Source organism: Enoplosus armatus, chromosome 15, assembly GCF_043641665.1.
Source record: "Enoplosus armatus isolate fEnoArm2 chromosome 15, fEnoArm2.hap1, whole genome shotgun sequence".
NCBI lineage: Eukaryota > Metazoa > Chordata > Actinopteri > Centrarchiformes > Enoplosidae > Enoplosus > Enoplosus armatus.
The window spans coordinates 21,429,623-21,452,698 of record NC_092194.1 but is presented as its reverse complement, the minus strand read 5'-3'; the positions used below and the strand labels follow the sequence as shown (position 1 = coordinate 21,452,698).

The 23,076-nt window shown below is 43.3% G+C and overlaps 1 protein-coding gene across 1 annotated transcript in view; it reads right to left on the bottom strand.

Annotated features, from left to right (window-relative positions):
- Positions 1 to 21,525, bottom strand: part of arhgap5 (Rho GTPase activating protein 5) — a 43,514-nt gene extending 21,989 nt beyond the window's left edge. Inside the window, exons 1-3 of the mRNA XM_070920359.1 lie at positions 21,436 to 21,525; positions 12,330 to 16,276; positions 10,161 to 10,314 (exon numbers count right to left, since the gene is read on the bottom strand). Of these exons, the coding sequence (XP_070776460.1) occupies positions 10,161 to 10,314; positions 12,330 to 16,154 (3,979 nt within the window). The 5' untranslated portion in view covers positions 16,155 to 16,276; positions 21,436 to 21,525. The remainder of the gene's footprint in view (positions 1 to 10,160; positions 10,315 to 12,329; positions 16,277 to 21,435) is intronic.
- Between the last annotated feature and the right edge of the window lie 1,551 nt (positions 21,526 to 23,076).

Sequence of the window (23,076 nt, the reverse complement as noted above, 5' to 3'; positions counted from 1 at the left end):
TTTATAGGGAGTGAAAACAGCAGCTCAATGTGAAGATTAAGATGATTAAGGTGACTTATTGTGGACGTAGTCACAGAGAGAAGGTCTTGGTGAGGATACTGCTGAAGCCAAAAGCAGGCAATCACATTCAATTAACTGAACTACAAAGGCAGCGCCATGGCCACTGTACTCTCTCTCTCTGTGGGGATGATCAGAGAGAACAAACAAAACCAACAGAAATACAGAGTGCGAGCGAGGAAGGCAGAAAGAGCAAAGTTTGCCCAGAGGGATGAAAGAGGTTAGAGTCCCTGCTTCACCTCTTTACCAGGAAGAGAGGGAGAGAGGGAGATGGGTGGGGGCTGGTGGGGTTAATGGAGGAGTGGCTGCTCAAATATTCAGCCACAGAGAAACACACACATTTTCCTATCTCTTAGTGTCTCTGAGTCGGTGACCAGGAAATCCACAGGGAAGAGATTAAGACTACGGCTATGGAGCAGGATGTAATGCCGAGAGTGTGTGTGTGTGTGTGTGTGTGTGTGTGTGTGTGTGTGTGTGTGTGTAAAATGAAAAGAAAAGTCAAATAAAATTTAAGCACATACACAGTTTTTAAAGGAAAAACTGAACCGAAAACTAAATCAAGTTGAGACACTCAAGGTTCACACACACACACACGCACACACAGTAAGTATGTATGTATGTGTGTGTAAGTGCCAACATCTTCTGTAACCGCCAGCAACAACCCAGACGCAGCCTCACCTCAGAGACCACACGTACCACAAATACATCCACACACACACACACACACACACACACACACACACACACACACACACACACACAAACACACACAAACACACACAAACACACACACACAGACACACATTATCAGCTCAGAAACCACAGGCAACACAAATAGCTCTCATCCCCTCTCTGCCTCTCAGCTGGTGGTTTATTACATGTGGTTAAAACTCAACCGACCATCAGCCCCTGAGCCTCCAGTTCGTCACTCTAACTGGGAATCAAAGAGCAGCCAGTGACTCATATACTTGGAAGCATTAGGAAACAAGGCTAAAGCTGTGACTCAGAGTGACAACAGTTACTAGATCAGTAAAAAGGTGAAAGGTTACAGAAGCAGGTTCATCAGAAGGATTTATTTCCCTGAAACCAGCAGGAAGTTAATCAGTTAATCACTGCGGACTGCTGTCATGTTGCTGTATACAACACAAGCTGGGACTGAAACATCAGAGTTTCGCTGAACGCATCCATGTGAGAAAATGAAATTCACCAGTGACCCGGACGTAAACGTAAAAAGGTCAAGATGTTGTACTCAGTGACTTCCTGGTCCAGTGGAGGAAAAAAAAAAGAAGAGAGAGTTTATGTGAGTGAAAGTAAAGAAAATAACCAAAATAACTTGTAGCTGGATTAAAGTTGAATAAAGCTGTATGGGTATGATGCGTTGAGGAGTTGCCTGTTCTCTTGGTTCAACATGGCTGCAGGTTATTTGAGCATTCATTGTTTGCAATATTTAAAACTGATCAACTGACACACCTGTCTTCAACAAACAATGAGTCAGCATCGCTAATGTGTTAGATGCGGCTGCTCTTCCTGTAGCCGCTTCATGATTATGACCTTCCAGTATTTGCTTTGCGTTAACAATATCTTAACAGAAGCAGACTTCAGCACAGAAGAGGAGAGAACATGTGGCCTGATCAGTGATGGCCACTGGTGGGCAGGTGATCGAGGTTAACCTTGACAACGATGAAATGACTGCAAATAAAGACTTCCTGACAACTGTATGTCCGTATTAAAAGATGATAAACTTTTACAATTAACTGTTAAAACCAAACAATAACCTGCAGATTGATGCAGGAGAAAATAATCGTCTGGTCAACACGTCTTCTGGGGTTCAGTCTCTTGTTTTTGTTTCATTTTGGTCTTTAAAAGCCATTTATAAATGGAGTTAAGAGTTAATAATGTGAGCCGTTTTTCTCCCCAGACAGACAGTAACACCAGAAGGCCACAGGTCAGATTTAGACCAGTCCCATCAGGCTGCTGGGAGCACTGGCCGCTCTGACCATTGAACAGGAAGCTCAGTCAGTGTGTTTCCATTGGACATGACGTCAGTCCAGCTGCCAGCAGGAAAACAACACACACACGATTGCATCACAAACACACACACACACACACACACTGAAAGAAATTGGAGTGTAGAGAATGGGAGGCATGCCAACCGCCAATCAATTTTCAACTTGAACTCTCACTTTGGCTGATTTCTACTCTCTTGTGCGGAAGCAAAGAGAGCCGGAGGGAGAGATACAATAAATAGAAGTGGAGAGGATGATTGACAGGGAAGGGCCGAAGAACACAGTACATTTAAATTATTTCTCATCTCCCGTCAGTTGTGTTTTTGTAGCCTCTTATATCATCCTGAAGGCTCTCTGTCCAACCTCTGGGTCCACTGAATGACTACATTCTCCAAGTACACACTCAAAAACCTATGAATTATTTTCATAAAACCTATTTCACTCCAGTGAAAATCCCTCTATTCCGCAACAAAGTCAGGAGTGGTGATCTGACTTCAAAGCAGGCTGAAAATAGCCAATAATCAGCTTTGTATGAAGCCTGGTTGACACGGCTGCTGAATAATTCTCCAGCAGAGCTCAGAGGGAAAGTTAAAAACCAGTCTGCTGGGGTTTCCCTGCTGTTTCCAGAGCCAAACCAGCCGGGCATCTGCAAAAACTGGCACCGATACAACGGACTGAGGAAATGTACATGTGCAAAACACTGACACGAGAAATTAGATATTCACGCTGATAGTGCCCATTGACACTAACAGGTACATAATGAAACATATTCCCTGAAGTCAATACTATAACATTTAGAGAATAAAAATGAGAGGCAACTTTTCAAAAGTTAATACTACAATCAAAAAGGAAGAGGTATGTAAACTGTGTCATAACTTTGGCATTGAGTAACGCATGTGAAATTGATTGGACCATTTATTTTAAACTCATCTCAATCTGTCTTTTAATTTCAGCAACGTGCTCTTTAGTTTTTAAAGCCCGTCGAGCATCTCAAAAGTAAAATAACACTTCTGTACTGTTATGATTACCAAGTGTTTAATTCAGCCCAGTTATCAGGGGTTTTGATTAAGAAATGATTACACAACCGGAGAAGCAGGGGAAAATTAAACAGTAAAATGATAAATGACATAAAAATTGCATTTTAAAAAAAAAAAGAGCAATTCTTCCTCAAGGAGACTTTGTTTAAGACTTGTTTTATTCAGTCAAATAGCCGATGGAAGTTCTTTTGAGAAGCAGAGAACAGAAACTCCTCTCCTCCCTCCATCCATCCATCCCTCCTCACATTATACTAAGTGCCGGGGAAGATAACAACCAATGGGACTTCCAAATGCATCAACATCAAAAAGCCATTTAATCATTGCTCTGCCTTTCTCTCTCAAACCTTCGTGCCAAATACCATTTCATGTCTCTGGGGAACAGGAAACATTTAATAAAACTTCTCTAATCGGGTTCGGCAGCAGAGAGCCGTGTGGCCTCGCTCACGCAGTCGCAGCCGTCTGCTCGTCATCTGAAAGACTCCACTTCTTCTCTGAGACCCAGTTCATCAAAAGGTTTTATTCTCAGAAGCCACACTGATGTTCTGAGGGCATTTATGTAAGCCACCCTGACAAAAATCAACCCTATCGGGCATTTCACGTTAGTTTCAGGTGCTGTTAGGGGGACCACAGAGGACTGGATGGTTATATCCGACTGATATTTCATTCACTGGACGTTATAGCAAATGCGCAATTTAAGCAGAGGCTCACATGTACTAGATTAAAATATATGCAGCCTGAACTGGTGCAGACTGGAGCCCGGGGCGTGTGTGCTTTAGCCATTTTAAAATACCAAGATGTCAGCAATATTTTTGTGAACAAAGAGCATTTTGGAAGAAGAAAATAAGTGAGCCAGGGCCTCACTTACACTGCTTTGCATACCCCTTTCACCTATTTTTTTGAAGCATTTCAACATGAAGACAAATGGAACAAGAGAATAACCGTTTTCCATCTGATGAGACGCACAGGCGTCGTTTTATTTGTTTAAAAAAGTATGTTTTTTAAAAAGCTGGATGGTGCAGTTACTTAACACTGACACTGCAGCTAAAAAGGCAGCATGGGTGGCATATAAAATATGAAGAATTTTCATCAGTGAGCACTCAAAGTTAATTATTCACTCCAGTGCTATATACTAATAAACTGGTTTTAGGATGACTATTCAAATCTGAGGTTTTAACACCAAAAATTTAAAGATAATCAATGTCTGAAACAGCATTTGGAACATCAGGAGACACTAAAACTCTCCTTTATATACCTGACAACTGAAATACAAGAGCAAGCAGGACGTCCCCGTGTCTCCCTGTAGGACAGTTGGACAGTGTGACTTTTTGTTAACAGGGACGTCTCCTGTAACCACTGAGCCGCTCCGCCACCAGAGACTCTGCCGGAGGACACATAGCACGCTGCGTTTCCCTCAATAAAGCACTCATTTCTCAACAGCTACTACTGCTGTCTGCATATCTGTGAGAGTTCACTTTCATTCAGAGAAAGGTTGCTGAGTGCGTGGGCAGGAAACTTTTAAGAAGTACCTCATGTCACCATCTCTCCACAAAAATTCTTTTACCTTCCTCTTTGGCTCTTCTCAGCTTTCGTTTCTTTTCCACAGCACTGCTCTCTCAGGAGTATTATCGGGTCTCTGCGGCTCTGACCCCTCGCCTTCTTAATATTGGATTCTCGTAGAAATTGAAGTTTTTGCTGCCGTTGACCTCTCTGTAAGTCGTTCCGGATAACAGTGAGAGCTTAATGCTGAAAGTACAGAGTGGAGATTTGTGCTCGACCTTGTACAGTTGGGTAAAACCGTGGCCGTCTAAAAGCATGATCCCCTGACTGCTGCATTTTGGAGAAATGTAAGTTCAGGACCTATCACTGTGCTGTAAAGTCCACACATATATCCAAGGCAGAGGCACGCTTAGTCCTTTAGAGCCCAACAAACAAACTCTCCTCCAGATACAATCCTTTTGACTCTCATATATAAACACCAACTCATGTATGCTGACACACATTCAGGTACGTGTACAGCTGGTGTTCTAACAAAGGATCTGGAATGGGTCAGGCTTCACACGGCTGGTACTAATTCATCGGTTTGGAACATCCCTGCATTAAACAGCTGACATAGCATGTCCTTTTACCTGGGTGACAATGAAACAAATGATTATGCCGATGAAATGATTGTAACCTCTTCTGCCCCGTCGCTGTCATCTGGCTATTTTCTTACTTTACTTCACCAGCCTTTCTTCAGCTCCTTCCATGTTAGTTTGCTGCCAAAGAAGAATGTCTAATAATCCTAGATTGTTCACGTTTCATTGTATGTTCCTGTGTCCTCAATATCTAACCACCGATCCATGAGTATAATGAGAGGAACGCAAGCGAATAAGGATGGTTGATGGATAAAAAGATCCTAAATTTGTGTCAGCTGAAGATCAGATAGTCAGCCAGGCTTCACATAAAAATGGGAAGCCTCAAGATTCACTCCTGAAATAATGTTCACTCCTGTGGATAGAGCTGTAATCTACAGTACAGAGAAACAGCGTGACGTGAATCACATTACCACCCTGTAATGTGATGATGTGTCTTGCTTTCATTAGAGTTTGCTCCACAAGGACATACTTATCACGCTGGAATCACCTTGGCCGAGAAATTCAAGGACAATCTCTTTCTACGTCTTTTTTTTCGATAAAATTCAAAGTCGACTATATTTGTCGTTCTCTGGGGTAAGACAATAACACATTGTGGATGTCTTTGCTTAAATCTGTCATGTCATGCCAATAAAACATCCCAGGGTGGATTTCAAGCGCAGACTCTGAGGCATGTTGACAAACCTTGAAGGCTTTAGTTCATTTTTCTTGAAAAACTACAAACCTTTAAGGGTTTTCAAGGCCTTTGGGAAGCCTGTTAGTAATATTATAATTAAAATGTGGTGACTGGAACGCACTAAAAATGATAACAAGCAGATCTGTCCAAACAGGAAACAGAGAGGCAGCGAGCACAGAACAAACATCATCTTTATTTAATGGCGGCATTTTATCTCAGAGTTTCTTTGTCGCTGCGCGCTTAACACAACACGCTCGACACAGACGTGCACTTCATTAGCCGATTCCTGGAAAATGTCACATTGAGTTTTCACAGTTAAAACCCAAGAAAAATATGAGATCTGCATTAAACCTACCAGGTTTGGAAGGAGCTGATGTACAAACCGCATGACACAAACCCACCAAACAAAGGTCACACACAGAATCACAGTTTCACGTCTTCACACTTTCAGTCACATTTACAGCCACGCTCCGTCTCACACACACATGAAGTCACAGTTTTTCCTCTCACACTTTCTGGTCTGAAACCAAAGGCACCACAAACAGCTATCATCACCTCTCTGCCTCTGTGCCTCTCGACTGGCAGCTTATTACATGTGGTTAAACTAAACCAACCAGCAGCCTGGCCTCCCGGAGATTACCGCTCCTCGCTACAACCCAAAAAATAAAACGGAGACCGTACCAGGGCTGTGACTGAGGTTTCATTTTTAATGTGGGTTCATCTATTGAATATCTTTCTGCAGAGGTTAAACGATTAGTTGATTAATTAATAAGTCTACCAACAAAAGATTAATTTGGAACCGTTTTAATATCAGAAATCAGTGGTTTACGCTTCTCAAATGTGAGTATGGTAAATTGAATGTCGTTGGTTTTGGAGTGTCAAAAGAAGTCATTTCAATATGTCACCTTTGGCTCTGACAAATCATACACCAAACAATTGATCAAGAAATAACCGGCGTATTCATTAATAATGAAAATAATCATCCAGAACTGGAGAGAAGAGTTAGTTTTGTCCAACTGATCAATTATCAAAATTTCCATTAATTTTCTTACAATGGATGAATTGATTCATCGTTTCACCTCAAGCTGGGTTTCATTTCCATACAAGTGCTGTTATCTGAGTTTCAGTCAGTACTAATAAAAGTATTGAGGTTACAGATAATTAGCCGGCCCAACTTTCACCTTGACCATACTTTGAGTGCTGTCTGTACTGCACCCCTCAATAAAACAGTATGGGTGGTGTTATGGCATCATTTCCCTTAAACTGATTAAGGCTCTGTGGGTGACGCTCTCAGCCACAGACCAGAAACCTTTCTGTGAATATTTTTCCAGAAAAAGCAACAAGGGGAGGAGTGCTTTAACATTTTGACTTTCAACCCCAATTAATGTGACAAGTGTCTGGTGTCTGATGGGAAAACTACAACAACACAATATAATAGTGAATGTTTTAATGATCCCCACTGGGACAGTCTCTGTCCTCCTACCCGGCCCAGAGGTCGCAGGTCAGATAGAGCAGCAGCTCTGCAGTTGGCAGGGATTCAGTATCTTATTTCAGTAAACATTAGCAGGGTGGAACTCTGCAGACAGAGGGGTTTGAACCTGTTTTTTCCACTTAAGGAGGGTCTTTCTAACCACCGAGCTATCATGCCAACACCCACAATCACTTACAACTGTCTACATTCACAGGACGACCACACCCTCCGAGCTATAAACTAAAATATGTTATACAGGCAGATTAAATCCCCACCAAGGCAACCAGGCTGTACAAGAAGACTACCTCAACCCCTACTGAGGCCCCCTAAGAAAGAAACAACCAGAAAGGTCTCATCAAGTTGTAAAAGCTCCTAAATTGTCTGGATATGACACACCTTATACAACAGCAGCCTTTAAAAAAAGCACAAAGATGTGCTCGCTGCTTCTGGTGAGAAATTATATTCCAGAAAAAGATGGGGTGGGGGGGCTGTTAAATCCACCCAACAGACCGTCTGGACTTAGAGGGTTTCACGGCACTAGCCATGAAATCTCCAATACACTGCTGTCAGCTGGCAGGCGTCCGCACACACACAAACACGCGCACATCCACACACATACAGCGCTGGGATTAAGCCTAAATTTGGTTGGCAGCCACCAACGGGCTCATGTAGATCCAGCTGAATATCAAAACATATTCGGGAGGGATTTTCAGGACAGGAATTAACAGCCCCAGCACGAAAAAGAGCTCAGACACAAACGCTACCTTCAAAACAGAACCGAACACTCAAAGTGAACACAGGAAATACCTCCTTTTCATGTACATACTATACATTTGCTTCACATATGGCAGAAGGAGGAGGAGAGAAAGGGGAATAAGGTGGTCGGACATGTGTTTTCAGTCTTGTGTTTGAAGTGATTTTTATGTCGACAGCTGAGCTACATTAATTTAGCCACGGTGGGTACAATTACAAAACAACTGTCCTCAAAACAAGATCATCATTCTGTAACTTTCACAAACACTAGAACTGATCCTGAATTCAGCACACAATAAAAAGACCTGCCTGAGCCAAAACTATCCCCCCCTCGAACACATAAACACACAGCAGGAAAATCTCGACAGGAAACATGACGTCATCAGATATTTTAAAGAATGTGACTGGGGTAAAAGTTACTTTGAGGTCTCTCAGCAAGAGGCACTTAGGGCTCATTCAAAGACACTAAACATGGAAAAGAGTACTGGACCATGAGTAAATACATTATGCAACAAGCTCATGAAATATTGAAATGTGCTTAAAATATTCATTTGGGTGTTCAGAAGCAAAAAAAGGCATTCAAACCGTCTGGGTTGTGGGTTTGAATCTCGCTGCAGTCATCCAGAAAGGAAATAAACCTCTAACAACGCTCAGGGCACCTCATGGTGTATACATATCTATCAGACCGATCCACGGCTTCACTGAGGAATCTGTCAAACTTAGGCCGCATGTCTTATTTTAAACCTTTATTTGTCCAGTATGAGTCCTTTGAGCGTGTCGATACATCCACTGGCTTCTGCGGTTAGCTAATTGATCAGTTTCGGGGGAGTTGATCGAGGGGCTCACTGAGACAAACTCCAATCAATCATGTTGATATGACATTAGGTATTGAATCGTGGATTGTGATGAGCCTTGCTTAAGGCCATCTGAACAGTATTTTAGATGTCCTTGAGAAGAAAGTTCATTCAGTCACATTTCCAACCCACTATGAACATCATTTTCAAGCAACCTGAAGTGCACTTGATGCACTCTTTCAAGTCTAAAAGAGAGTTTTTCAAAACTCTTGAAAAAAAACACCTTTTCCCAACATTTGACCTTGAAGCTGGCTGATGGGAGAGAGAAACAGTATCACTGACAGCTCAGACTGTCAGACTGCACCTAACAATTGTTTTCATTATTGATAAATCTGCCAAACACAATCACACTTTCCCAGAGCCCAAAGTGACATATTCAAATTTCTTGTTTTGTCCAATTCACAGTCAAAATTACAAAGACATAAAACAAAGAAAAGCAGCAAATCCTCACATTTGAGAAGCTGGAGCCAGCTAGTATTTGGCAGTTTTGCTGTTACAGCTTTTTTTTTTGCCATAATTGTTTCAGCTGTACAACAAAAAAGTCTAATAACCCAAACATGCTTCAGCAGTCACCAGGAACTTTTTCTTACATGTTCTTACGGGTTCCATCTCATTTTCTTTTCTTCTGTCTCGTGCACGGTTGATTACTGGATGGCACGTACCTGTGTAAATCTCTCTTCTGCCATTCCTCAATCAGTTTTTTGATCTCAGTAATCTTTTATCGTCTTATTTTGTGATCATTCCAGCAGTGCTTTGGAAACACATCAAATGCTGTGCCAATAAAGCTTATTGAATTGAAATTGACTTGTGTTGAATGGCAGCCCGGCAGGCTGGCAGACAGACCAGACACAACATGTTTGATGGGTGACATCAGAGCCGAGAAGTGAATCTTCTTAGAGATTTAGATTCATTTGCTTCCCCCTCCCAACATAAATCATCCCTCTGTCCCTCCTTCTCTCATTCAATTACTTATTTGGATAGACATGAGAGGCATTTTCAGCAAATAACCACAGAGCTTTTGCATGTAACAACAAACCAGCTGTACCTTGCAAGAATTGCAAAATACCAGGGAGAGCCTGGTTGCACCTGAACGCAGAGGCAGAAGACTGAGAAAGAAAAAGGAACAGAAACAACATAAGAGAGTGGGACATGAGAGAGAAGCTGACTGACTCACCTGTGCGCTCGATGTAGTCGACGCATTTCTCGATGAAGAGTGGGATGGGTCGATCCGGGGTCACCAGGTTCTGCAGGGGAACACCAAAGTAGTTGCTCTCCCAGGTTCTCCGGGTGGGGGGGTACAGAGGCTTGGGGGGCTTGGAAGATTTCTGCTGTAAGGCGGGATGAGAGAATAAAAACAGGGATGAGATGAGGAGAGTGAGGGTAAAAGGGGGGAAAGAGCAGGAAGGAAGGACGGAAGAGGAAAGAGACAAGAGGATGACAAAGGAGGGAGGACAGCAGGAGAAAGGGGGATGGAAAGGAGGAAGAGAGATTAGAAAACAGGTCCAGGGAGAGAGGGGTGTACAAAGAAAAGGAGACGCAGAAAAGGGGGAAGAAGGGAAGAGGAAATGAGAAATAGAAGGGGACAGAAAAAAAAGAAGTGAAAAGAGGATGTACAAGTGAACAAAAGAGGAAAAAGCAAATTTATAGAGATTGAGGGACAAGAAAAGACAAAAGAGGACAAATGGAACGATGAAGGAGGGACAAGAGGACGTAGGGATGATAATAATGGATGAGGGAACAGAAGGAGGAGCGTGAGGAGAGAGACAGAAGAAGGGTAAAGGAATGAAAGAAGAGGGATTTGAGAAAAAGACACGAGGGAGAGCAGGTTGGAGGAGGAGAGAGGGTGATGAGAAGGCAGAACATAACAGAGGAGGAGGAGGAGGAGGAGGGCAATCGGGAAATAGATCAGAAAGAAAGTTAGTGGGATGGAGGGAGAGAGACAGAGAAAGCAGAGGGAGGTCCATGTGGAGGAAGACGAGAAGAAAAAGACGACAACAACAGACAAAAGCGTTATTCAAGACCGAAGCTGGGACGAGTAACAAGGTGCCGAGGTGGCTTTGATTTCCCACACTCCTCTGCTCTTCAAAGTGTTGTCATGCCTACAGCGGTTCGGGCTCCTCGCTAATTGGCCAGGACGGCGACTAAACACCTTCCATTTTGTACCTTGTGGTTCTCCTTTCGCTCTGCTCTCTGATTATCAAAGACAGTTTGAATGTTCCAACAATGCCCTGCATTCATGCAGCCATGTAGCGCCGGCGGCTGTTTCTATACTGATTTGCACACTATTATCTGATTTGCACCAGCATGCTCGCTCACATGCATGTGTGCATTTGTGCACACACGCTGTAATTGCTACATAGCAGTATTGCCAACAGCCAGAATTTTTGTGAATTACATTACATTACAAGTGACTACACAGTTTTATTAATGAAAATCAGATGTTGCTGCTTAAGTTTCGCAGTATTTGAAATAATAAAGTTTGTTTTAACAATACTGGCTGAGGATCCATTTTGAGCACCTAGACTTTAAAAATGGAGGTAGTTCATATTGCCGTTTTACATTTCAGTCTTTTATCTCTAATGCGAATATACCTGTGGCATGCTAATGTGTGGGCGTGTGTGCATTTAACTGAATTTTAAACAAAGTTGTTTGATTTGTGCGTCTGTCTACAGAAAAGTGCTAGTTTAATTGCCCTTGTTATACATACATACTGTATGTATACACTATTTGTAACCCTAACCCTGCATCAAATGCACTTGCTCATATATTGGTGTATGTGCTCGGCAGTCTCAGACAAGCCTCTAGAGAGCGGTCGTAAAGGATAAGCAGGCATCTTATCACAGATGCAGCCTCTGCTCTGACATTATACAGACAAAGCCCTACTGTCTTTAACAGTGCGTCTTTTATCAAGATTTTTATGGGTTGTCTGTAGCGTGTAAGGTGGGGAGGCTCACAAACCATTTCAACTGTGGGGCCGATCAATCAATGATCAAATTAGTTTATTCTCACCATGAGTCCCAGACCTATTAAAAACAGAAATCTGCTCGTATCTCACACCCACACACTCGCTATACACAATCTCTTCTGCTCTCATTCACATACACACTCCTCTCTCACTCATATTCAATGTACTGAAGCTCTCTTTCAGTCACTCTCAAAAAAAACACAAGAAAGCTTTGGCTCAGTGTCTTGGAGACTATAATATCTTTGCTGTGTTGCTTCTTTCTGTCGTCTGTTGCGCTGCAAAGCTCTCTGAAACCATCATGTTTGCTAAAAACACTGGATAAAACTGACCTGAAATTAAAACTCTGCAAAAGTCAGATTCATGACAGACAAGACTCACCTTCTTCGGTTCCTTTGGAGTCTTGGGCGTCTTCTTCTTCTTCATCTTCTTGTCCTCCTGTTCAGGGTCGGAGGTGATGGCGGGGTTATCTATCCCACCCTTCCAGGGGTCGGCAGGTGAGAGCAGTGGGTCCTCCTCGCTGCCCCGATGGGCTCTTCCCTTTTTCTTCTTCTGCGTGGCGGGACCAGACTCCTCCCCGTCGCTGTCAGAATGGAATCGTCTTTGGTAGGCCTTTGTCTTGCTGAACAGGATTTTAGAACGATGTTTGTATTTTGATGGACGCCGTCCAGCCTGAGACTTCCTGTCAAATCCATTTTCTTCCTCTCCTCCGTGGAGGCCATGTAGCCCACCAAAGGAGTTTCTTATTTTGACCAGACGGCTGTGTGCGTCATCGGGCACAGCATATATGTCATCGTTGTGGAAGCCCCTGGACCTTAGCAAGGTGTCCACAGGGTCTGCATAGTTGTCTGACGCCTCCACGTCCTCTGAGTGTGTCGTTGGGCCACGCTGCATCCTACGGTTGCTTCGCATGCCAGCCTCAATGGTTTTGAGCAGATTGGGGTCCAGCTTTTTGACATTAGGTTTGGGGAGCACTGGTTTGGGGCGGACAGGTGGAGGCACTTTGTGGTTGCGTTCATGGTCTCCAACAGGCGTGCTATGGACTGGGTACTCATTGCCTTCTAGGTCGATCCGGTACTTGGCCCGCTCGCTGGGTGTGGGGAGAAGCTGAACATCATCACCTATTGGACTGTAAGGTGGGGGGGCCTCATTATCGTCATCAGATTCAGGGTAATAGGTATTGTAGGCCGGGGAATGGCTATGAGGTGAGGTGGGGAAGACGTCTTCACTAGCACCAGTGGTGCACTCCCGTGATGAGCTGTCAAACAGGAAGGAACTCTCAATGCTCAGCTTTTTCTCCAGCACTTCATTGAAGAAGGGTGTAAAAACCTCTGTCTGCCGATGATACTGTGACAGTGAGTAAAGTGCTGTAAACTTGGCTGCAATCTCGGTGGCAATGTGCTCCCCCTCCGTCATCAACTCCTTGATGGCATCATTCTCAAAGAAGTCTGCCTGGCTGTCTGTGATCGCCACCATCTGGACAGGGATCACGTCCTGGACTTCAGCCAGGAACGCCCGAAGGGTCGCCATAGAAGCCTTGCGTTTGGCAGAGTAGACCAAAATGTAGCCGTGCACCAGTTCATCTTTGCGGACACCAATAGCAGAGTGGTAGGAGAGGACAGTGACCTGGATCCTCCTCCTGCTGTCCCCGATGATCTTGTCCAGTATTAGTGTGTTGCTCTGGCCTGGCTGTCCTGCGCTACAGCAATGTGAGTCTAGGAAAGGCGAGAGGATGAGGTCAACGCTGAAAGGATCCCAGCACATGGCGCACATGACTATCCTAAGGTCTGTCTCTGACATGTCTTTGATAGAGGGCAGTGGGGCCAAGACATCAAAATTATGCTTTAGCCCCTCCAGCACTGCTCTGAGACCCTGCTTAATTTGGAACTCTGTGAATTTACGTGGAAAGGCCCCAGAGGGGATGTCAACAAAGGTGCACTGCAACTTGTTCGCCAGCTGTTGGCCCTGGTGCCTCAGGATAGGTATGTTCTTGCAAACGCTGTCCCTCTGATTTGCCAGGATGAGAATGAACGGTAGTGGCTGAGCAAACCTGTCTCTCCTACTCTGTGCTATCTCTGCTCTGATCCTGCCTATGCAATCTCCAATACAGTTGAGGGACTCTATGGAGTTGAACACACAAAAGCAGCCATGTGGCTTGAAAGTGTTGACCCACGTATGGCTGAAGAGAAGTGTGGAGTTGACATCCACGGGAAGAAGCTCTAGTTCGTAAATCTTTCCGTCCAGGGTGTACTCATCATCTGTGGACTGTGCTCGAATCTCATTGGCTAGTTCCTGTGAGAGGCCCTCCCTTCCCAAGAGGCAGAGGTTGATCTTATCGATGTTGGCACTGTTATAGTAGAGATTAGAGCGTCCATGGTCGAGCTGCACCAGCCTGTTTGCTAAAACCTGCTCCACTTTCAGATCCACACAGTTCTGCCCGCTCAGGCATGTCTCTTTAGTGGGATGGTAAACAAACCCAATGTGTTTGAGGAGGAGCGACTCTCTATCTGGGGCAAGTTTCTGCAGCGCTCTGTATCTGGGCTCCTCATTCAGCACACTGTGAATTTCGCTCATCTTGTCGCAGCTGGGGGTGGCATTCAGATCCAAGTCATAGAATAGCTCAGCATGCTCAAAAAGCATTTCCTGAAAATCCTCTTTGGCCCTTTCAACTATTTCCTGCTGGTGTTTACAATAAACATCCCTCCTATCTGATTCTGTGATGTACTTATAGGCCTCGTCCTCCATGACAAAGCACATGACTTCCTCCCAAGGCTGGCCTGCACTGATAAAATGAACCCTCTCCAGCGTCTTCTTGAACCTCTCTTTCATCTCCACCCTTCTCTTCTCAGACAGCAGGTGCTGGACGTGGTTATGGTAAATTCTCTCACCGTCGGGTGTATCGAGGAGGTCAAAGGGTATCCTGCGGTCACTGATGTCAATGTGGTCTGTCTCATCCCACGGCGTATGTTCCAGAACCACAAACCAGTACTGGAAATCAGGCCGGTTCCGGATCACACTCTGTGCATCAGGCCATGGGAGGTGTTCGACCTCCTCCAGATTATTGAGGAGGTTGTTAAGGGTTTTCGGTAGTGTTGTCAGGTACTCTTCCCTCCTTCTCTTGATGTGCTCCTGCTTCAGTTGTGCAATGTGCTTTGTGAACATGCTGCGTGCTTTCCTGGTGCCCTCCAAGGTTATGAACTCGTCATAGTCATGTTGGCCCTTCAGATTATTAGTCACTGTTTTCCACGTGATGTGATAATCTCTCACAGTGTGCACCATCAATTTCTCAAATCTATCTGTTAATGAGGCAACAAGCTGCCGTTGGACTTTATAGGCCTCCAGGTATGGCACAGTTTTTGGCTTCCCCCTTGTTTTATCCAGCTGCTGGATGAGGGCGTTGAAGCTGAGCTCCACATTGATGTTGGAGCGTCCTGACGTCTCAATTAGCAGCAGGTTCTTCTTGCTGGCAACAAAGGCCTGCAGGTCCCTCAGGTGCTGGTCCACACACTCATCACATTTTGTGGCAGCGACGACGATAGGCTTCTTTGACTTGACAATTTGGGAGTAGAGGCTGTTGACAAACTTCATTTGGTCATCAAACTTCCTATTGCAACCCTTGCTAACATCGATGCAGAGCACAAAGCCGTCGATGTTCAACTTCCCATCAGGCATCTGCTTCTGGTCAAAGTCCTGCTCCAAGCCCAGCTGGTCCGTGCAGATGTACATAAGCTTCTCTGCCGACTGGAGCTTGGTTGCTGCCGCTCGTTTGGTATACGGCTGCAGGTTCGTACTCCGATGCGGAAGAAACGTCTGGTCATCAATGAACTCTGTTTGTTCGATGACTTGGATTTTACAGTCCAACCCATCGTCCCCTCGATGGGACACATCCCCCCAGTACAGGAAGTGGTCATTGTTAACCACACGTCCCCCAAAGTCTATTGTGCTCAGCACTGAGGTGTGCTCCGAGTAGTAGCTGTCCGCGTCAGGACGCACATATCGGTTGCATATGCAGGACTTGCCCACGCCACAATTTCCCTTCTCTTTCTCCGTCCCCGAGAGGCCAACAACACTGACGGCGAATGTCGGGGGGCGCGCATCCTTGTTCTTGGCCATTATATCCCCCCGCTCATCGCTAACTTGGTCACTTCCAGGAAAAAAGGTCAAGATATCATTCCAGTTCTGCTTGTCAGTGGTACAGAAGCACATTCATTCTGATATTCCCTTGCTAGTGGTGAATCCCCCTCCAACTCTATGTATCTCTCTCAGTTTCTACCCTGGGTCTTCTTTAAGCTGGGACAGAACAGCCGGCTTCTCCTTTTATCACCTGCCTGCAAGACATGGAATTCACAATTAGGAAAAGATAAAGGCAAAACAAACAAAAACATATTTGCATTGATTTGTCCTCAGAGAACTTCAGCCTCCTTATCACAAATAATATAATTAGCTTTTTGTTTCTCTACATATCCCTCTGAGACACACGTGTACATGTGTGCATGGTGCGGTGAATCAAAACAAATCAGACATGTTAATCTGGCATTAAACAGAGTTATCAGAAAATTAGACAAAGGTACACATTATCACACTTGTACAGGACAAAATAATCCCTCCTAAATGGTAAAAGCTTAATAAAAGGATTTTGATTGGCCTTTCATGCATTAGTAGTAAAATACGCTGGTCTTACAATACCACTACAATAGGTTTAAAATATACAAATGTGATGAAAAAGCCTCCTGCATTTCTGAGAAACCAATAGAAATTTTGTTTTAAAAAATGCAATATCAAAATGGACTTTTAAGAAGACAAAAACCAAAGTGTGACTGTACAACTTATATAAGAGAAAGGGAGAGTAATTCAATCATGGACTGTGCTCAGCAATGTCACTTTTCCCCTCACAGAGAAAAAGAAGTGCTTTCAACCAATTTGTGCCGAGGCAGGATAAAAATGGCATGCAACTCCAGCCCTTTGACAGCCACTGACCTAGAAATGATTTGCTTCGCTGTGAGAATGAAACAGAAAATAAATCAGTTCACAGATTTGCTATCATCATCGGCACATCCTAGGGCTACATGATTACGGCTAAACATATCACCCTGATTATTTTGCCATTACTATTAATCCTAATTAGCAGTCATGATTATTTTAGGGGCGACATAATTTTGCTGCTTGCACCTTGCCTATTCAACATTAACAACCAGGTGAAATGCAATGTTTCACTAGTGACAACACCAAAATTCAGCAGATTGTAGAAACTAAAAATGTGGCAAATGCATCTGACTGACTGTGCAACCTTTCTGTCAGTATTATCTGGGATTGCCACAGTCAAATAAGCCTGAACCCTTCCATGACCGAACTAGCGGCTGATAACTGATAACTGCTGAGAGAATTGCAGTCATTGTTGTGTTTTACAGAGCGATGGCAATCAGCCAGTGAATTTGCCTGCGTGAGCTGGAACCACTAGCTGCAGCACGACAGCATGCTGAGCCTGAGAAACTGCACCAGAGTAGGAATTCAGTCCACCGAGACGAAGCAATGAGGTTTCCCCTGACTGTTTATAGATGCCAAGGTGATGATGTCACCTGCATGGGTTTTGTGCTATTAAATAGACTTTTGTGAGTTCAGCAGATCTACAGCAACATTACGAAACACTTATGGAAATTTATTCAGAATTCCAAAATGAGGAGGATACATGGATGTTACTCACTGAATTCAATTATCTAATATATAAAAGAGATCACAAAACCCATTTTCTAATTAGTGAGACCACAAATACGTAAGTGCATAAAGAGTCAGCTGGGGGAAATTTGCTCAATTACCTGCAGGAAATGTGCCTTGAATGTTTAGTCACCTGATCTATAATTTGGGTGCCTCCAACCAGGAGCTGCTTGTTCTTCAAACACGCCCAGAACATTGAATGATGTCAGCGAGCAAACCGACCAGCAGGTCTGTCAGGTTTACAAATCTAACCACTAGCCCCTACAATAGCCTCTGTGCTGCTACATGAGCCACACCTGACTGTAGTGGGCAGCCTGGGAGAAGACTACCTGACGCGCTACACATGTGCACATACACTTAGACGTGACACTAATGCCTGCAAACAAGGTATTCATGAGGGTGAAAACTGACGACTATTTCCTATACTGACTGATAATTAGGTTTTAGTTTATTTAATTCATCGTTGACTTTAAAATGTTGAAATTCGCCATCACACATTTGCAAAGTCCAAATTACATTTTCAAATTGCTTTCTAAGTCCAACCAACACCAAAACAATCCTAAATATCTAATTTATTACATTAAACAGCACAAAATGAGCCACTCTTCTCACTGGTGACATTGCAACTATTAAAAATGTGGAATCTTTACTTGGGAATAGATTAAAACCATCAATTGCAACAACTGAACTCTATTAATTTAACCAAGTGATTATTGCAGCCCTACATTCCTCCCCTGATTCCCGTCCAAACCACAGTGTTTGAGAAGATCAGTCACCCAAATCCAAACATCTGGTTTGCATTTTTGTAAGCCTATATCAAAGTCTAATGTTCACTCCGCTGTCAACACGCAGGGTCGATACAAGACTCACAAATATACGAAGAGAGGAAAGGTGGCAGTGCTAGCCAGTTAGCTGTATACTGTAAACACCTGGATGAAGCCTGTGATCACAGCAAACAGCCAACACTACAGCCCAAACTGCATTTTGCTGCACTAACATCTAAAAGTAGCCTTGTGCATCATGATTAGTCTATTCACTGTGAGGCTGCAGGCGGGATTAAGGTATCACTTGGCAAGCTGGTTTTAGAGATGACTAAATGCTGTTAAGCCCTGAAACACAGCAGAACACAGTGCCAAGGATGATAGACCTTTTAAAGCTGCACCCGCCTGGATTTTTAGGTAAAAATAAACTTGTTTTCTCTTTTTCAGCTTAAATCACAAAGCAGGGCTCCAACAGAGAAGAGCGCTCCATCTATTTTAAATGAGGCGCCACTGACTCATTACGTTTCCCCAAAAGAAATTCTGATCTCGGGTACAGACAACTCTCCTCCCACAGGAAGAGATGAATCAAAACTTATGAGCGAAATCCAAACTGCCTCCTTTTAAGCAAAGAGGGAGCAGAGAAAAATGGGACTCCCCAAACATTACATCTTTTCCTCTGTCCTCTTACTATAAATCAGGACAGACCAGGGCTGTGGCCGTTTACTGACCCCGCCTCAGGATTTCTGGGTACTCGCTTTCAAATTTTTAAACCATTACCTGTCACTGCTGCTAGCACACAAAGTTGCGTAATGCAGTTTTAAATTTCAGCTGCCTCGTCATCAAGTGTAACTACAGTTGTAATACAAAGCAACAAAACATAACACAGAAACTGCTCAAACTTTCTGAAATGTTAGTCTCAAAATATATCCAAAATACAACTGTTTTCTCTAGAAGTAGTCAGTTAGTCTGATTCAAGTGTGTAATAAGAGGTGAGACCATCTTATCATCAGTGAATTATATAACTAGACTTAGTGATGACATTTTCTTACTGTCTAAGGATAGTGTATCTTTCAATTCACTGTGCAACTGCCCAACAAAACGTCTCTGCCAGTTAAAATACGGCCTTGATAACACTGATTACTTCATTTCAAAACTATGTGAAAGGTGCTTCTAGGAAAAGAATTTCCTTTAACAGAACATCAGATGTGTTTTTAAGCACACAGCTCATTAAAAAAAACTATGTCACCTTCCTCCACAGTCAGGTCCAGACCTGAAGCCAAGCCTCGCTCATCTGACTTCCTCATTGCGAGGCGTCGATGATGAAAGAACAACAGTTTATAGGCCCAACGATCAACCAAGCCATCACTCGTCAGCACCAATGCCCTCATGTGGTTTGTTGAAGCTGATACTATTATTGAATATTTCCCACCACATTAGCATATGCCAATACCAATATCCATTTGTGTACTAGTCTTAAAGCAGATGCAACGCTTTTCAATAGTCAATTCTATCCATTTCTATAGTTGATATCAGCAAGTAGGCATCTCTGCCGATAAGAAAATAAATATAAACCATTCTCTTACACATTAACTGGATGGGAAGGATAGGAAATTGCCAGCAGCTCAATGTTACTAAGCAGATCAAGAGCTTTGCTCCAAACCCATTCAAGAGAAAAGGCTGAGGAGAACACCCCCGAACAGACTGACTGTGATGATGATGATGATGATGATGAGTCCTATCTAATCATGCAGTGAACCCTTGTAGATGCTTAAAAAGGATGACAACAAAGAACCAAGCTGATATTTTAAAACACAATTGGGTCCCACTAATAATTGATGCTTTTAACAATCTCTATAAGTCATGATTTGGGCATATTATATATGAGGAGTGCTCTGAGAGGACGGCAAAGGGCTGGAGACAAAACATAAAAGCCGGACTATCCCTTTAAAGAGAGTTTGGGTAAAGGGCAAAGGGAGCTGCAGCAGTCCGAGTCAATGCAAATGGCATGCAGAGCTGCAGCAGGACAAACCCACTGACCTGACTGACTGACTGACTGACTGCTACACAGAATGAAAAAGTTAATAAGCCGCTAAGGACAAGTGCGGTTACAACTTTGGGGCGTTTACGTGTAAAAAGAAATTTGATGTCGGAAAATTCAATAACGTTCCCAGTGGCACTCCTGGATCTGACCCCCCCCATCCATCAACAAGGCTAATGTTAGCGATTAGCAGGACATTAACGTGGAAACTGGCAACCCAGCAACTTCCAAACGAACTCAGAATAGGATTTTTATTTATTTTTTAAATGAATAAAATGACCGATAAAAGGCAACACGGCGTGAAGGCTCTGAACTCGGGCGTCGGTACAGTCGTTGAGCTATGCCTTTTATTTTTATTTCTAAAGTAATTTTGGAAGATTTTCCGTCTGTTACGTTGTAATAAAACACAGTGGAAAGGGTGGATATCACGTAAGACATCAAACTCCACGAAGAAAAGGGGCACAACCGGGGAATGAGAGTGAGTTATGGGAGTTAACGTGACGGTTAATGACTTAGTGAAGCTTGAATTAAACCCAACAGACGTTAATGCGTCAATGCACCGTAGTTAACATTCACAACCACAGCATTTGATATGGCGGTTATCAATTTCTCCTGGTGGGGGAAGATGAAGCCCCGGGTCGGCCTGGCTTGGCCCTGATACTCCAGGAGAGAAAAAAAACCCACCTTTCCAATTCCGATTAGCTAACATTAGCCGAGCTATGTTAGCCTCGCATGCCAAGAGGGAGAGGGATAGTCGGCTAGCTAGCGTTAGCAACACCAAACCCAGCCTAACGTTGGGAAGAAAGCGGTAAAAAATCACAACCTGGGCTAATTTAACAGCCCTGACTCATAATCTCATCCCGGTTTCCTTGAACCCAGCGTAGCGCAGCCCTGGGGGCAGGTTTCGCCCGCAGAAAAGAGTGCTAGCTAAGCTAATGAAGTCCCAATCCCAGTCCAAATACATTCCCCTACCCACCTAATAACATGGTCGCTCCCAGATCCACATACCACGGAAAAGAGGAGAAAGCATTCCCACATTACAAGGCAAAAAAACTCCTTTTTACAATCCACAATCTGCGGTCATTAGTGTCCTCCGACAAAATCCGAAGTTGGGTTTAGTTGACGGTGTAGTCCCGTGTAGTTCCAAACGGCCGGTTCGCCTGTATTTTAGTGTATTTTGGTGTTGTTGGAGTGGTATGCGTTGTAAGCCGAAACCTGCTTCTCTCTGCTCCCTCCCCTCTCAGCAGCACTGCCAGGCAGTAATGGCGACTCTCTCTCTTCCACTCCCCACACTCGGTGTCTATGTCGCTCTACCTTTCCATTCAGCCTCTCTCTCTCTCTCTCTCTCTCTCTCTCTCTTGATCGACACCTGTCTCTCTCTCATGTCATATTCATATTATGTGACAGTATTTAAACATATGTTTTGTTTTGTTTTTAATTGATGAGAAAAATAGAAAATAAAGCCAAAATAAATTAAGTGGGGATGCAACTTAAATTTCCAGTGAACAACTGAAATTGCTCCGTCCCTAAAGTTACATTTAAAATATAAAGTTGAATATGAGATACATACAACATAATAAAATCCATAACCTATTTAGTATATATTATATATATGTTTCATATCATCAAATTGCTCATTGCTGAAAGCAGAGCCAGAGTGAACCACTGGGGGGCCCGGGGGCAAAAATTAGCCCTTTTTGTCCCCACTCTCTGTGTAACAGTTAGTAATTAGTGAGGTAGCTTGATTCGCTGGGATTGACCTTCATCAGGTATATAACATAATATAATATATGTGTATATATATATATACACGTCGTATCTTCATCAGGTATATTATATAACATATGTACATAAAATACCTGATGAAGGTCGAGCAGACAAAAATGTTGCTAATTAATAAATATGCCAGCAGTAAGTGCAGGCAAGTGCAGTGTGCAGGTTTTTATTGTTTTATAATTCTTATTCAAGTTATGCATTCAGAACTAACAAACACATTTGCAGTTAATTAAATTCCCACAAACTATAATTGCCTCATAGTGAACCTGAAGCCTTCAGGCCCCAGGGGGGGTCTGGGGTTGGCTTGCCTACGTAATTGGCAAGAAAATATTTAGTTTTTTCAGTGTTGTTGTTTGTGTTGTGTTTCAGAATCAGAACTTCATTGGCCTAGTAGTTTAAACAAAACAGACAGCTGACTACAGATAGGCCTTTTTCACAGCAGACACTTTGACTTGTATATAACATTAACGATGGCTCTGTTGGCTCCGGACCCTGAAACTGAAAAATTGAAGCAGATAAGCAGATCTGCCATAAAAAAAGGCCTTTCTTCACTATGATGTAATGAGTTAACTTATATAAGCAGGTGCTTTACGTGCTTCTGTTGATGCACATTGATATAGTATATAGAGTATATATGTGGTCTGGATTTACATTCAGCAATACACGCCTGTACATGATCATGTACATGCTATTACGCTATGTGTACATTACACTATAATATAATATTAATACTAAGATGAGTTAGTATTGCAGGGTTGTTGTACAGGAACTGTTCATTCATGTGATGTGAGTAGAAAGAATCTGTTGTTGAGTGTAATTTACAACATGAAAGAGAAAAATA